At 47.7% G+C, this 15817-nt stretch overlaps 1 protein-coding gene across 1 annotated transcript; it reads left to right on the top strand.

Moving 5' to 3' along the window:
• The first annotated feature begins 324 nt into the window (after nt 1–324).
• cip2a (cellular inhibitor of PP2A) lies at nt 325–12013 on the top strand. The gene is made up of 22 exons (XM_064941272.1): nt 325–430; nt 781–883; nt 4135–4282; nt 4419–4531; nt 5283–5377; nt 5485–5581; nt 5743–5865; nt 7346–7491; nt 7599–7914; nt 8067–8229; nt 8423–8570; nt 8705–8804; nt 8917–9035; nt 9106–9289; nt 9571–9645; nt 10052–10162; nt 10250–10306; nt 10402–10541; nt 10633–10746; nt 10822–10904; nt 11052–11191; nt 11631–12013. Exons 2-22 carry the CDS (start codon nt 782–784, stop codon nt 11775–11777), a joined length of 2721 nt encoding a protein of 906 aa, XP_064797344.1. The 5' UTR covers nt 325–430; nt 781; the 3' UTR covers nt 11778–12013.
• The last annotated feature ends 3804 nt before the right edge of the window (nt 12014–15817 follow it).

Here is a 15817-nt window from a genome sequence, read left to right as displayed (position 1 = left end):
ACCCATAATGAATACTTTTAATAAAAAATAATCAATCATCAGTTTTATAACTGAAATGTACAATTATTTGTGTAAAACTAACTTTGATATGCGACTCAAACTCATCCTCTTGCTTAAAAACGAATTCCAAACTCTCGCGATATGGTGGCTCAAATATGTACGGTAGTTGCGTGGTTAGAAACCGAAGACAAAAAACACCGCTCATTCAAAACCGTCTAACCTATAGCAGAGCGCTTTCGACACACCACTAATTTCCACACGCCCACTACTTTCCTTTTGACCAACACAACCACTTGCCCATACTTCGGTCGCCATATTGGAATGCATCTACCCCCTTCAGTATCTCATTGGCTGTTCCGCTGTTCGAAGTGGAAAGCGGGAGGAAGTGGAAGAGGTACGACAAGGCTTGACAGAAGAGGACAGAAAGAATGTATGTATTTATTTATTTTTTAAATCAAATTGGTGTTTATGTTATTGATGTATATTTCATAAAGTTACGTGAATAATGGTAGTCAATGCCGTTATAATTTGCCACATCTAAACATTAGTCGGGGATCATAACAATAGTTAGCCTAGGTAGCAAGCTAGTTAGCATGAACTGTTTTCCTTTGCTAACAAGTTGTCAAACCAAAGCAGTATCAGCTATAGTTCAGCCATTTTTAAAAGTGTAACTGTTTGACTAAGCTTCCCAGCAAACGCTCCAAACAAAGCCTGTATGTAGCTGATAAAGTGTCATACAGATGAACTGCTACTGAGCTCAAAAGGGCTGTTGTGTTGCAGAATGGACGTAACGACGTGTCTGAAGTCTCTCCTGCTGGCCATCCACCAGTACAGAGACAATAGGACGGCCCATAACGCTGCCCAGCTGGAGAAACAAGTGGAGGTCAGTTTCAACATGTCCACAGAGTGCCAAAGCACAAGTCTACTTTGTGAGATATATCAACGTGACACTGAGCACGGTTACATGCACACAATATGAGTTGGGAGTGAACGTTATTTATAATAAAGGTTACAGAAAATTGGACCACTGAAATGAAAATGGATGGGCTTCCCTTCAGCAAAATACATTTTACCTAAACCCTCCCTGAATGCTTGAAAAAAACAAGGGACCCTCCCCTATACCCCAAATAGTAATTAAAATATAACGTAGATAACATACATTTTACATTTAAGTCATTTAGCAGACGCTCTTATCCAGAGCGACTTACAAATTGGTGAATTCACCTTCTGACATCCAGTGGAACAGCCACTTAAAAATAGTGCATCTAAATCATTAAGGGGGGGGTGGTGAGAAGGATTACTTATCCTATCCTAGGTATTCCTTGAAGAGGTGGGGTTTCAGGTGTCTCCGGAAGGTGGTGATTGACTCCGCTGTCCTGGCGTCGTGAGGGAGTTTGTTCCACCATTGGGGGGCCAGAGCAGCGAACAGTTTTGACTGGGCTGAGCGGGAACTGTACTTCCTCAATGGTAGGGAGGCGAGCAGGCCAGAGGTGGATGAACGCAGTGCCCTTGCTTGGGTGTAGGGCCTGATCAGAGCCTGGAGGTACTGCGGTGCCGTTCCCCTCACAGCTCCGTAGGCAAGCACCATGGTCTTGTAGCGGATGCGAGCTTCAACTGGAAGCCAGTGGAGAGAGCGGAGGAGCGGGGTGACGTGAGAGAACTTGGGAAGGTTGAACACCAGACGGGCTGCGGCGTTCTGGATGAGTTGTAGGGGTTTAATGGCACAGGCAGGGAGCCCAGCCAACAGCGAGTTGCAGTAATCCAGACGGGAGATGACAAGTGCCTGGATTAGGACCTGCGCCGCTTCCTGTGTGAGGCAGGGTCGTACTCTGCGGATGTTGTAGAGCATGAACCTACAGGAACGGGCCACCGCCATGATGTTGGTTGAGAACGACAGGGTGTTGTCCAGGATCACGCCAAGGTTCTTAGCGCTCTGGGAGGAGGACACAATGGAGTTGTCAACCGTGATGGCGAGATCATGGAACGGGCAGTCCTTCCCCGGGAGGAAGAGCAGCTCCGTCTTGCCGAGGTTCAGCTTGAGGTGGTGATCCGTCATCCACACTGATATGTCTGCCAGACATGCAGAGATGCGATTCGCCACCTGGTCATCAGAAGGGGGAAAGGAGAAGATTAATTGTGTGTCGTCTGCATAGCAATGATAGGAGAGACCATGTGAGGTTATGACAGAGCCAAGTGACTTGGTGTATAGCGAGAATAGGAGAGGGCCTAGAACAGAGCCCTGGGGACACCAGTGGTGAGAGCGCGTGGCGAGGAGACAGATTCTCGCCACGCCACCTGGTAGGAGCGACCTGTCAGGTAGGACGCAATCCAAGCGTGGGCCGCGCCGGAGATGCCCAACTCGGAGAGGGTGGAGAGGAGGATCTGATGGTTCACAGTATCGAAGGCAGCCGATAGGTCTAGAAGGATGAGAGCAGAGGAGAGAGAGTTAGCTTTAGCAGTGCGGAGCGCCTCCGTGATACAGAGAAGAGCAGTCTCAGTTGAATGACTAGTCTTGAAACCTGACTGATTTGGATCAAGAAGGTCATTCTGAGAGAGATAGCGGGAGAGCTGGCCAAGGACGGCACGTTCAAGAGTTTTGGAGAGAAAAGAAAGAAGGGATACTGGTCTGTAGTTGTTGACATCGGAGGGATCGAGTGTAGGTTTTTTCAGAAGGGGTGCAACTCTCGCTCTCTTGAAGACGGAACAGAGAACTCTCTGATAACAGAGAACTTGTCCACCGTTTACCCTCACTTCTTGGACAGACCAGAGATATGCAGTTTTAGAAACTGTTCTTCATGCTGTAAGCATTACATGGCAACGCAGGAATTTTGATAGTGCACAGGTCTGCGGACCAGAAGGTTGTGGGTTTGCAGACCACTTTGGACAAGAGTAGGGGTTGGAATGATCTCCTTTAGTGTAAAAACATTGCATGAATCTATCATCGTATTTGCAGGTCAGGAAAAAAATAGCCTTTTATAAAAATGTCATGCAGCTCTATGTCATTTTACATATTAGCAGAATCTATTTCTATACCTTTTTAAATGATCAAAATTACAGTCTAAGAATGGCCAGGGAGACAGATATATGTGTTGTTCTTGTCATATTTTTCCAATGCCAAATCGATGTATCTTGTTTGCAACGAAACTGTCCCTGTTTGCAAATAATACAAACTGAGACGTCATTTGGAATCTGAGCATGGTACTTTGGAAAGTTAAGCCTACCTTTCCATCCCAGCCAGAGTAGGCCTACCTTTCCATCCCAGCCAGAGTAGGCCTACCTTTCCATCCCGGGCAGACTAGGCCTACTCTTCTTCTGTTACTTAACTCAACGAGAGAAGGTCACAAGTGTTTCCCTAAAAGCTGTCTTGGTTGAAACATTTTCTATTGTACAGAAAGTGAATAGCTTAATCAATTGATTGCTTGTGAACTAAAGTATTTATTTTTGTCTCCTCAGCTACAGAAAGTTGTAGCTCAGCCTCTGAATGTCAAAGAAACAAAACAATGATATCACTATATGCATCGCAGTCATGTTTTTCCAGGGTGTTTTACTGCTTGTTTCAAGCATAAAGTATTGTGGACCAAAGCACTGTTATAGATCACTTTATATAATCGGATCCGTTTTAGTTTTCTTCCAAATCTTAAGCTTACAAGGGGTAGGCCTGTGCTTTTTTGCCATTTAGTTTAATGAAAGGTAGGCATATAGCATATCCCCTCAATTCGAGTCTTGGTTTTAACAGCCCTTTCACTGACACATAGGTAGGTTATTTAAAGAGTGCATGGTTGGTGAAGGAATTGACCTTTAAATCTATGCATATATCAGCCTATAGCCTAATTTTTGTCTGTCGAACAGGTAGGCATGCCTCTTGTTTTTTAAATAGGAAGAAATAGGCTTCAACACAAAGCCCTCTTGTTTGTAAAGTCAAACTAAAATGAAGACTGTTGAAATGAATTATACCTACTGGAGTTTGCCTACTTTCAGCACCATGAGCTGTCCACTTCTGATTGATTGTGCCAAAGCTGCTGCTTCAAATACACAGCTAAAACGCAAATTAAGCTGTTTACATGTCTTGCCATAATCGGTTTATTATCGAATTATTAGTGTGCATGTAAATGTGTGTGTGTGTTGTGTGTGTAGGAGCTGTCAAGAATGCAGTGTGTTCGTCTGCTGTCGTCGGGCCAGGTCCTGCCCAGTGAGTGTGTCTGTGGACTTGTGGAGTTGGCAGGAGACCCTAACACTAGCCCCGCACTCACCGGAACCATAATCTCTCTACTGGCCCAACTAGGTACACACACACACAAATTCCCAACACATTTCAGTCATACTATTTTTGTCAACAGCCGACAATGTTTCTCTCACTCAAAAATAATTTCAATATGTTCCAATTGAACTTGTGTTGGTGTGTGTGTTCTCTCCCCCAGTCTGTGATGATGAGAGCAGAGATGTTCTACAGAGCAGTTATAACCTGACCAGCACTCTGGCCTCCATCATCCACTGCCACAGCTCCACCCCCAGGGAGCCGCTGGTACTACAAGTAAGGACAGAACTCTCCATATTGCCTGACAATCAGACTGGGATACCTCTGGTTCTCAGTCTAACATTAATGTCATACGTTTGTTTGGAAGTGCGTTCAGATTCTTATCTCCTGAAGCATGCGCAGAACCATGTAAACACGCGCATGAGCTCGGCAAGTATGCATGCGTCACGTGCATGTATTTTCATCTTGTGGGCATGCTTCACGTGATAGAAATCTGAACCCACTACCAGCACTTTGAAATATTTATGCATTTATACTTTCCTGTGGATATATTGTGAGACATTCCTACCTGAAAAAGGACCAACCACACGGACAACTGGTAAAGTAACATTTTATTCAGCATTCTGGCTTGTAGAGGTCGTGAGAGAACTCTCCTGCTCCAAACACTAATTTCTCCCCGACGTAGAATTATATGAAATCAATGTCTGGTCTTCAGGCTACTCACCAGAATGACATGATTTTTGTGACTTGGCTCTGACCTAACATAATCATATGTTGTGCTTTCGCTGTAAATTCTTTTTGAAATCGGACACGATGGGTAGATAAACTTCTTGTTAATCTTTCATTTGGTGTATTGCACTTGTTAATGTGTGAAAGTTACATATTTCTAAAAAACATTTTTGAATTTCGCGCACTGCCTTTTCAGCGGAATGTTGTCGAGAGGTGCCGCTAGCGGAACCCCTAGCCACAAGAAGTTTAAAGGTGCTACAGACTCACATAAATGCTGTAGTAACTCTGTGTGTCTCAGTGTTTAAAGGTGCTACAGAGACTCACCTATAACGGACGGATATTCCACTGTGCCAACTACATCCATGAGCTCATAGACTTTCTGATGAGCAACATGTAAGATACCTCTCCTCTCTCTCTTCTCCCACTCCACAGTAGAGCAGAGGTGAATGTTTACATGTAAGTATTAATTTTGTCCCCTTAATATACCCCCCCCCCTCCAGCCAGTCGCACAATGATGACATCACCATGCCGTGCCTGGGTTTGATGGCTAACCTGGTTCGATACAACCTGTCAGTCCAGACTCACATTAAAGCTCTGGTGAGGACCACCCTCTCTCTACCGCTGTCCATCCAGCTTTTCCATTTAACCCTTACTCACCCTCTTTTCTCTCCCTCGTTCTCTTTGATGGAACGGCTTGTTGTAATGGGAAGGCATTCTACTGAACGTTGGTTAACATCTGGGTGTGTGTGTTCCTACAGAGCAATGTGAAGGTGTTCTACCGAACCCTGATTAACTTCCTGGCCCACAACAGTTTGACGGTGGTGGTGTTCGCTCTCTCCATACTGGCCAGCCTCACTCTCAATGAAGATGTGGGGGAGAAGGTAACACAGAGACACACACACACACACACACAGAGAGACACACACACAGAGACACACACACACACACACACACACAGAGACACACACACAGAGACACACACACAGAGACACACACACAGAGACACACACACAGAGACACACACACAGAGACACACACACAGAGACACACACACAGAGACACACACACAGAGACACACACACACACACACACACACACAGACACAGAGAGACACACACACACACACAGAGACACACACACACACAGAGACACACACACACAGAGAGACACACACACACAGAGACACACAGACACACACACACACAGACACACACACTCACTCACAGAGACATGCTCACACACGCACAGAGACACACACACACACAGAGAGAGACACGCCCACACGCACAGAGACACGCTCACGCACATACACGCCCATACGCTCACGCACAGAGACACACTCACTCACAGAGACACGCTCACTCAGAGACACACACACACACGCACAGAGACACACACACAGAGAGAGACTCACAGAGACACGCTCACGCACAGAGTCACGCCCACACGCTCACGCACAGACACACTCACGCACGCACAGAGACTCACGCACGCACAGAGACTCACGCACGCACAGAGACACACTCACGCACGCACAGAGACACACTCACGCACGCACAGAGACACACTCACGCACGCACAGAGAGACACTCACGCACGCACAGAGAGACACTCACGCACGCACAGAGAGACACTCACGCACGCACAGAGAGACACTCACGCACGCACAGAGAGACACTCACGCACGCACAGAGAGACACTCACGCACGCACAGAGAGACACTCACGCACGCACAGAGAGACACTCACGCACGCACAGAGAGACACTCACGCACGCACAGAGAGACACTCACGCACGCACAGAGAGACACTCACGCACGCACAGAGAGACACTCACGCACGCACAGAGAGACACTCACGCACGCACAGAGAGACACTCACGCACGCACAGAGAGACACTCACGCACGCACAGAGAGACACTCACGCACGCACAGAGAGACACTCACGCACGCACAGAGAGACAATGACATTTGCACAATGACACGTAGACACACACAATGACACGCAGACACACACAATGACACGCAGAGACACACGCAATGACACGCAGAGACACACGCAATGACACGCAGAGACACACGCAATGACACGCAGAGACACACGCAATGACACGCAGAGACACACGCAATGACACGCAGAGACACACGCAATGACACGCAGAGACACACGCAGAGACACGCAGAGACACACGCAGAGACACACGCAGAGACACACACAATGACACGCAGAGACACACACAATGACACGCAGAGACACACCCACACACAATGACACGCAGAGACACACACACAGACACCAAGGTTTTCTCTGTCTTTAGTTCTGGTGGTGACAACTCTCTGTCTGGGTGTGTGTGTGTTTCAGCTGTTCCATTCTAAGAACATCCACCAGACATTCCAGCTGATCTTTAACATCATCGTCAATGGCGACGGAACCCTAACCAGGAAGTACTCTGTAGACCTACTGGTGGACCTGCTAAAGAACCCCAAGATGGCTGACTACCTGACTAGGTATACACACACACACACACACACACACACACACACACACATATATATATATAGTTTTATAGAAGAATAGAAGTAATGTTGTTTATGTCTCTCCCTCCTCTCTGTAGGTATGAACACTTCTCAGTGTGCGTGTCCCAGGTGTTGGGTCTGCTACATGTTAAAGACCCGGACTCTGCTGCCAAGGTGTTGGAGCTGCTCCTGGCTCTGTGTGGTGTGTCAGGCCTGAGGTCTCTGCTGTGTGAGGTTGTGTTCCGTCCCGCCGCCCCACGGCTCCGAGCTGCAAGCCGCAGACAGGGGGCGGGCCTAGAAGCAGGGCAGAAAACCGAGCCGGGCTTAGCTCTCATCCAATGGCTGAGCTCTCCGGCTGAGGGGGAGGAGTTATGCTGTCTACAGGCCCTGCAGCTGCTGACTGAACTACTGGAAGTACGGCAGCCCTACACGGACACACAGAACTAGAAGTGGAAACCTGGATTTCACTACAACGCTTTCACCAATTCAGTCTAGCACAGTGATGACTCCTGCAGACAAAGGGACTTGCACTGATTGGCTCTTTGTCCTGGTGTTTTTCCCTCCAGGAGGCGTTGGGCTCACAGGTCGTGTCTGTGTGCGTGTTGGGCTTCGTTGAGTTGTTGGTTCCAGTGGTGTTGGATCTACTGCAGGGACTGGACCCAGCCGCACCAGACAGCCAGCTCAGAACACACTGCATACGCACAACGCACACCACCAGCCTGCTGCTAAATATCCTTTACGTGTGTGTGTGTGTGTGTGTGTGTGTGTGTGTGTGTGTGTGTGTGTGTGTGTGTGTGTGTGTGTGTGTGTGTGTGTGTGTGTGTGTGTGTGTGTGTGTGTGTGTGTGTGTGTGTGTGTGTGCGCGTGAGCGTGTGCGTGTGCGTGTGTGTGTGTGTGTGTGTGTCAGCCTTAACTCTTCCACTGCTGTGTAGTGAGGACTCGGTGTGTAGGGTGGTGTCTCGTCAGATGAGCTCCCAGCTCTGTCTCTCTCAGGTGGAACTACTGCTCTCCTGTTGCCATAACAATGACCCGCTCACCTGCCCCCTCACCGGCCACGACAGTAGCCTCAGGTCAGTGACCACACACACCCTCAGAACATACACACACCCTCAGAACATACACACACCCTCAGAACATACACACACACACAGAACATACACACACACACACAGAACATGGTTGTTAACACCTGTGTGTGTTCCAGTCAGGTGTGTGGTGAGGCTGTGTTGAAGGCTGTGGAGTTGATGAGTAAACTGAGACAGCAGGTGAAGGACATGGAGACCAGCTTCTACAGAATACTACAGGTACACACACACACACACACACACACACACACACACACACACACACACACACACACACACACCTGTGGTGCCGAGGTTAAAGATTGCCATAGTTAAATGTCTCTCCCTACAGGACCAGAGGATGGTCACGCCCCTCTCTCTGGCGCTGACGTCCAGTCACAGAGAGCATGTTCAGACCGGGCTTCGTCTACTGTTGGAGGCCACGCCTCTCCCAGACTTCCCTTCACTGGTGTGAGTGATTGAACACATACACACATGTTTAGTCAGTCAGTGTTTATTCTGACTGCTGCCTGTGTCTCAGTCTAGGGGAGAGCATCGCTGCCAACAATGCATATCGCCAGAGGGAGGCTGAGCTGTCTGTCAAACGGGTTGCTGTGCAACAGGATCTCCCAGCCCCCATGGGGAAAAGCCTATCAGGGCCTTCTCCCTCCAGCCCCTCCCACAGCATTCACAGCCTCATAGAGAAACTACAGAACGGCATGGAGGTGTGTGAGTCTGTATTCTGACGTGTGTTGTAGATGGTGTGTGTGTGAGTCTGTATTCTGACGTGTGGTGTGTGTGTGAGTGTATTCTGACGTGTGTTGTAGATGGTGTGTGTGTGAGTCTGTATTCTGATGTGTGTTGTAGATGGTGTGTGTGTGAGTCTATTCTGACGTGTGTTGTAGATGGTGTGTGAGTCTGTATTCTGACGTGTGTTGTAGATGGTGTGTGTGAGTCTGTATTCTGACCTGTGTTGTAGATGGTGTGTGACGTGTATGTGTTGTAGTTGCAGGATCAGATGAAGGATGTGCGTGTGTCAGAGATCATGGATGTTTATGAACAGAAGATCTCCTCTCTGGCGGTGAGGATCTCCCCCAGACCTTCCAACTCCATACCTGTCAACTCTGATGGTCACGGTGGTGCTGTCAACTGATGGTCACGGTGGTGCTGTCAACTGATGGTCACGGTGGTGCTGTCAACTGATGGTCACGGTGGTGCTGTCAACTCTGACGGTCACGGTGGTGCTGTCAACTCTGACGGTCACGGTGGTGCTGTCAACTCTGACGGTCACGGTGGTGCTGTCAACTCTGACGGTCACGGTGGTGCTGTCAACTCTGACGGTCACGGTGGTGCTGTCAACTCTGACGGTCACGGTGGTGCTGTCAACTGTCAACTCATTTCCACTATTTCTTTGCATTTGATGTAACCACCATGAGACATTTAATTGAGTTAGTATTGTAACTGCTTCTCTCTCCCTCTCTCTCCAGTCTAAAGAGGGGAGGTTACAGGATCTGTTAGAGGCCAAAGCTCTGGCTCTCTCTCAGGCCGACCGCCTCATCACTCAGTACCGCTGTCAACGAGCTCAGGCAGAGGCCGAGGTAACACACACACACACACACACACAGACGCGCACACAGAGGCCTTGGCTTCTAACACAGATGGCCTTTGTCTCGGTCTCTCTGTAGGCACGTAAGCTAGCATCTATGCTGAAGGATGCAGAACAGAGGAGAGAGGAGCTGCAGGTTCGTAACAGAAGAGTTAGCACATGCTAAGAGGTTTAGCATTACTGTTCTGCTAAAGACTAGCTAGCAGATGCTAACAGGTGTGTGTCTGTTAGGTGGAGTTGGGCAGCCAGGTGCTGGAGGCAGAGAGGGCGAAGGGAGACATCGAGGAGTTGTTGCAACACAATGCTAGGCTGCAGGCTGACTCTCAGGAACACCAGTCTCTCAAAGGATCCTACAACCAGCTGCTTAACAGGTCACACTCTCACACACTGATCTCTATGGTCTTCTCTACAAAGACCTTTCATATGCATGTATTTGATGATGCGATTCCTGTTCCTGTGTAGGTTTAATGAGAGTGAGCGTCTGTTGAAGGAGCTGCAGGCGGCTCATATCTCCCTCATTAAACAGATGGACACACTGAGGAAGACCCAGGACACACTACGACTACAGCACGACAAGTAAGACAGACACAGTAGCAATAAAAACATTCCCTCGCCAACTATTTACAATCATTTTTTCTTTCTCTTTTTCAGGGCATTGTGTGAGCTGAAAGAGAGGCAGGAGCAAATGAAATCCTTTCAATCAGAGCTTCAGCAGAGAAACTGTGACATCACAGGTCAGTTTGAGCTAAACCTGTTACCACTCTCTTACTCTCTCTCCTTCCCTCTCTTACTCCCAACCCCTTCTCTCTCCTACTTTCCCTCACTTTTACTGTCTCTCTCTTTCTCCCTTTCTCTTGCTAACTCTGTCCCTCTTCTCTCAGGTCTGCGTGGTGAGTTGCGGGGTCAGGAGGAGAGGGGGAGAGCAAAAGAGAAAGAGAGGGAAGAACTAGAGGAAACAGTGGATATTCTGAGGAAGGAACTCAACAAGACTGAGCTGGCCAGAAAAGACGCCAGCATCAGGGTAAGAACACACTGGTAAAGTATTGGAGGAGGCAGGGTGTCGCCAGCTAGCTTGTACACAGTACTGAATAAGCTAATAACCAACTCCATACACCCACAAGGGGAGATCTAAATGATTATAATACAAAGTCCTTTCTGGTAAGGAAGTTGTCTCTGTCCCCTCTCCTCTCCTTCCCTGTCCTTTCCTCCTGTCCCCTCTCCTTCCCTCTCCTCTCCTGTCTACTCTCCTCTCCTTCACCCTGCCCTTTCCTCCTGTCCCCTCTCCTTCCCTCTCCTCTCCTTCTCTCTCCTCTCCTGTCTACTCTCCTCTCCTTCACCCTGTCCTTTCCTCCTGTCCCCTCTCCTTCCCTCTCCTCTCCTTCCCTCTCCTCTCCTGTCTACTCTCCTCTCCTTCACCCTGTCCTTTCCTCCTGTCCCCTCTCGTGTCTTCTCCTCTCCAGGCGTCCTCTCTGGAGCTGCAGAAAGCTCAGGTGGAGGCCAAACTGCAGAAGAAAGAGGACGAGCTGAACAAACACTCTTCTATGATCGCCATGATACACAGCCTCAGCTCTGGCAAACAGAAGAGTGACGTCAACCTGTCCCTCTGAGACACAAACACACACTGCCAATCTGTCTCTGTGACATCTGCACACACACACACACACACAGGATCAGAAGGAATGGATATTTTTTAACTGATTTAGTAACTAATTTCTGTCATTTTAATGTACCGCTATCTGCATTTTTAAACCCATTGTCCATATATCCTGCATTTACCATTATTTTACATCTGTTTTTCTGTCTATTGTATTGACGTGTAAATAAATATTGACTGGTCTGATGATCAGTGTGTTTGGGGTTTTATCTGTAGTGACATAGTGGGAACAGCAGGAGCCGAGTTTGAACCAGCAACCCAGTGTTTTATGGGACGAATGACCTGACCTCTTATCGAAGTCCACACCTCTTAGCAGAGGCTGTAGTAGACTGGACTCACAGGTGGGGTACAGGACAGTGAAGGGGAGTTTTAGACATATCCAACTTCCCTACCAAAACCTACAGCACTGTGTACAGAGACACAGTCGGCCACACACAGGCGAACGGACACATGCCCTATAATATCCTCTGAATGTCATTCAGACTGTAATGCACCAGACAGCTTTCAAAGACTGGTGCAGTGTTTTGAGTAGGCCTACTCACGGATCCAAATGTAAAGAGGTGGAAAACAGGTTGGGGTTGAGCAGGCAACATGAGGTAGAAGTAAAATAAGACTAGTAAAGTGAATGTATTTCATGTTCACAGTGTAATGAGGAATGATCCAGTGCTATTATGGCAGTAGGCTTCTCTATCAAAACATAAGGAAAACAAACATTCACAGATAACTAAATGGACCAATAGAAGATAATCACAGTACCTATACAATAGTAACATGTTATTTAACTGGTAACTACAGACGAGAGGAAGTTTTCGGTCAAATAGTCTTGCTTAGCATAAGAAGGACTTGAATGTCCACTTTGAATAGGCCCATTTTCACCTCTAGGTCAACCTGGTCTTGATTCTGAAGCACTGCTACAGTATTGTGGTTATGGCTGTTAGCCCAGCTAGCACACTTGGTTCCTTGGAAGTTGTGGGAATGTATGTTTTTTTTTTGATTTCCCATTGGTTCTGGTAACGATGCCATATGTTTCCTGACCGTTAAAACTGAACGTTTCTAAACGTTCTGAGATTGGAAGTGAACATTTTGCCTGTTCTGGGAATGTACATTTTTAGGTTGCAGGGAGAATCTGCAAATGTTTTTCTATGGTTCTTCTCGTGGAAATATTCAGTCAATCATATTTCACAAATACCGGAGCTTGTGAGTTCAAATAGACTTTTACTACATGACAAAAGCCGAGCTGGTTCATGAATACAAATGCCCTGACCTTGATTCTACCTGCCCTTCGGTACCTCCTGGACTCTGATCTGGTTTTGACCTTTTAGCCTGTCCACGACCATTCTCTTGCCTTCCCCTTTGGATTAATAAACATTGTAAGACTCCAACCATCTGCTTCCTGTGTCTGCATCTGAGTCTCGCCTTGTGCCTTGATAGGAAAGGTGTGTAAGCAATATGATTATAGCTACACCTTGTATTGTGTAGGTGAAATTGTCATCATTGCTTATTTGCGTGTATGCAACTGGAGAATTATCCAATTGTCACATTTCCACTTTGTCCTCCCCTGGGTCAATATCCCTTCCTTCTGTCTGAGGCACTGGTGTGTCTGCTGTGACTGACCCCTCTTCTGTCTGAGGCACTGGTGTGTCTGCTGTGGCTGACCCCTCTTCTGTCTGAGGCACTGGTGTGTCTGCTGTGACTGACCCCTCTTCTGTCTGAGGCACTGGTGTGTCTGCTGTGGCTGACCCCTCTTCTGTCTGAGGCACTGGTGTGTCTGCTGTGGCTGACCCCTCTTCTGTCTGAGGCACTGGTGTGTCTGCTGTGGCTGACCCCTCTTCTGTCTGAGGCACTGGTATGTCTGCTGTGGCTGACCCCTCTTCTGTCTGAGGCACTGGTATGTATGCTGTGGCTGACCCCTCTTCTGTCTGAGGCACTGGTGTGTCTGCTGTGGCTGACCCCTCTTCTGTCTGAGGCACTGGTATGTATGCTGTGGCTGACCCCTCTTCTGTCTGAGGCACTGGTGTGTCTGCTGTGGCTGACCCCTCTTCTGTCTGAGGCACTGGTGTGTCTGCTGTGGCTGACCCCTCTTCTGTCTGAGGCACTGGTGTGTCTGCTGTGGCTGACCCCTCTTCTGTCTGAGGCACTGGTATGTCTGCTGTGGCTGACCCCTCTTCTGTCTGAGGCACTGGTATGTATGCTGTGGCTGACCCCTCTTCTTCTTGATCTTGTTGTCTTTCTGTCTTCCTCTCTTTCTTCTCCATTCTGAAGTGGTTTTCCACTCTGTTTTCATTTGGACCATGTGTATTTGCTGGAGGGGGATAGGTGAGTTTAGGGTGAGTTAGCAGGATGCAGACTCAAAAACAGCTAGAATGATTAAATGCATTTAACCATAAGGACATGAATGTTCCATGGATGTCTACCTGTGGCAGAGAGTGACTCTCCCTCTTCAGATGACCATGTTACGTCTGCATTGGGGCAGAAAACCTTGAGACAGTAAAATATCAGAAACTGAAAGCTGTTCATCAAAAGCCACCAATGTAACCCTCCTCTCTGTTCATCAGGAGGTGGTTGTGTTCAATGGTTCAACAGATCATGATGTCATCATCATCATAACTTACCTCTCAGCAGGTAACATATCACTGCTGCTATAATCACTGCTGCTATTATACCAGTGATTGAACCTGGACTCAGTCCATCTGAAACTGAAGGAGAAAATACAGAGTATCAGTTTTATTGTTTAATGTGATCCTGTGGGAAACAGTAAAAGTAAACTTTGTACCATCAGATAGTTTATCAGGTGTGATCTGCAGGTAGGTGAGGATCAGGTGTGTGTCTCTGGCAGTAGAGAGTTCACAGCTGTAGGTCCCCTGGTGGACCATGGTTAACTTGTGGAGCTGAAGGCTGCCAGAGTCAGACAAACTCTGAACCTGCTCCTTCCACTGGTCATCAATATACATCTGAGATGTGCCCTTGGTGTAGGTGGAGGTGAGGATGGTGTCTATCAGGTTGAACCTCCAGGTGAGGTTAAAGGTCAGGATGTCAGACTGAGAAACACTGCAGGGGATGGACACCTCACTGCTTAGAGATCCCTGGACAGGAGCTGAGATGAGGTCATGAGAAAGCCTTTTTTAGCTTGATCTTTGCATTCTGTCTCACAATGTTGTGTTGTTTTTGTACAGTTTGCAGCCAGATAAATATATAGATTAATTTGTTCATTGATTTATGGATTGTTTTATTAATAAGTTGATCACTTCATCACCTTGCTGTTTCAGGGTTGCTGTCCTTTCTATTGTCCCAGAGGTCACGGTACAGATGTTGGTTCGGTCTCTGCTAAACTGTTTTGTGCTGGTGATGTCATAGAGGCCCTGGTCATCCACCTTGATGCTGGTGGAGTTCTGGATGGTTCCAGGGTCAAATGAAAGGTCAGAGGGGGGGTCAGTGGACCAGGTGAGTTTAAGCTCAGGGTAGATACCTGTAGACCTGCAGGTGATGATGTCATCTGATAACTGTATGTCCACCAAGTGGACTGGAGCTGCAACAAAGTAGACATTACACATGGAGCAGCATGAAGTGATCATCATAAACAGACAGACAGACAGACATTCCGTACCTTCCACTGCTATGTTAATGAAGGACTCCTTGTTGCCTTTAATAGTGCTGGTGTAACACTTGTATCTGCCCTGGTCCTGGAGTGTGATCCCTCTCAGCAGTAGTGAAGTGTTTCCTTTAGGGATCTGGTCATTGAACAGGGCTGTTCTCCCTCTGAAACGCTGGCTCTGCTGTTCGAGCTGATCTGTACTGTAGTAGTAGGAGTGGACGGTCAGGACCTTGTCTTCTGGTTTCAGCCAGTGGATGACTTCCTCACTGCCAGGCAGGAAGCTGCAGGGCAGGCCACAATCCTCTGAGAACACACACGTTACGTGGTTTTCTGCAAGAGAATAAAAACACACAAACTGAAGTTAAATGAGCATCTGGACAAGAGAGGATTCAAACACAGAC

This window comes from Oncorhynchus masou, chromosome 28, assembly GCF_036934945.1.
Source record: "Oncorhynchus masou masou isolate Uvic2021 chromosome 28, UVic_Omas_1.1, whole genome shotgun sequence".
NCBI classification, from domain to species: domain Eukaryota; kingdom Metazoa; phylum Chordata; class Actinopteri; order Salmoniformes; family Salmonidae; genus Oncorhynchus; species Oncorhynchus masou.
This window is presented reverse-complemented; position numbering and strand designations above follow the sequence as displayed.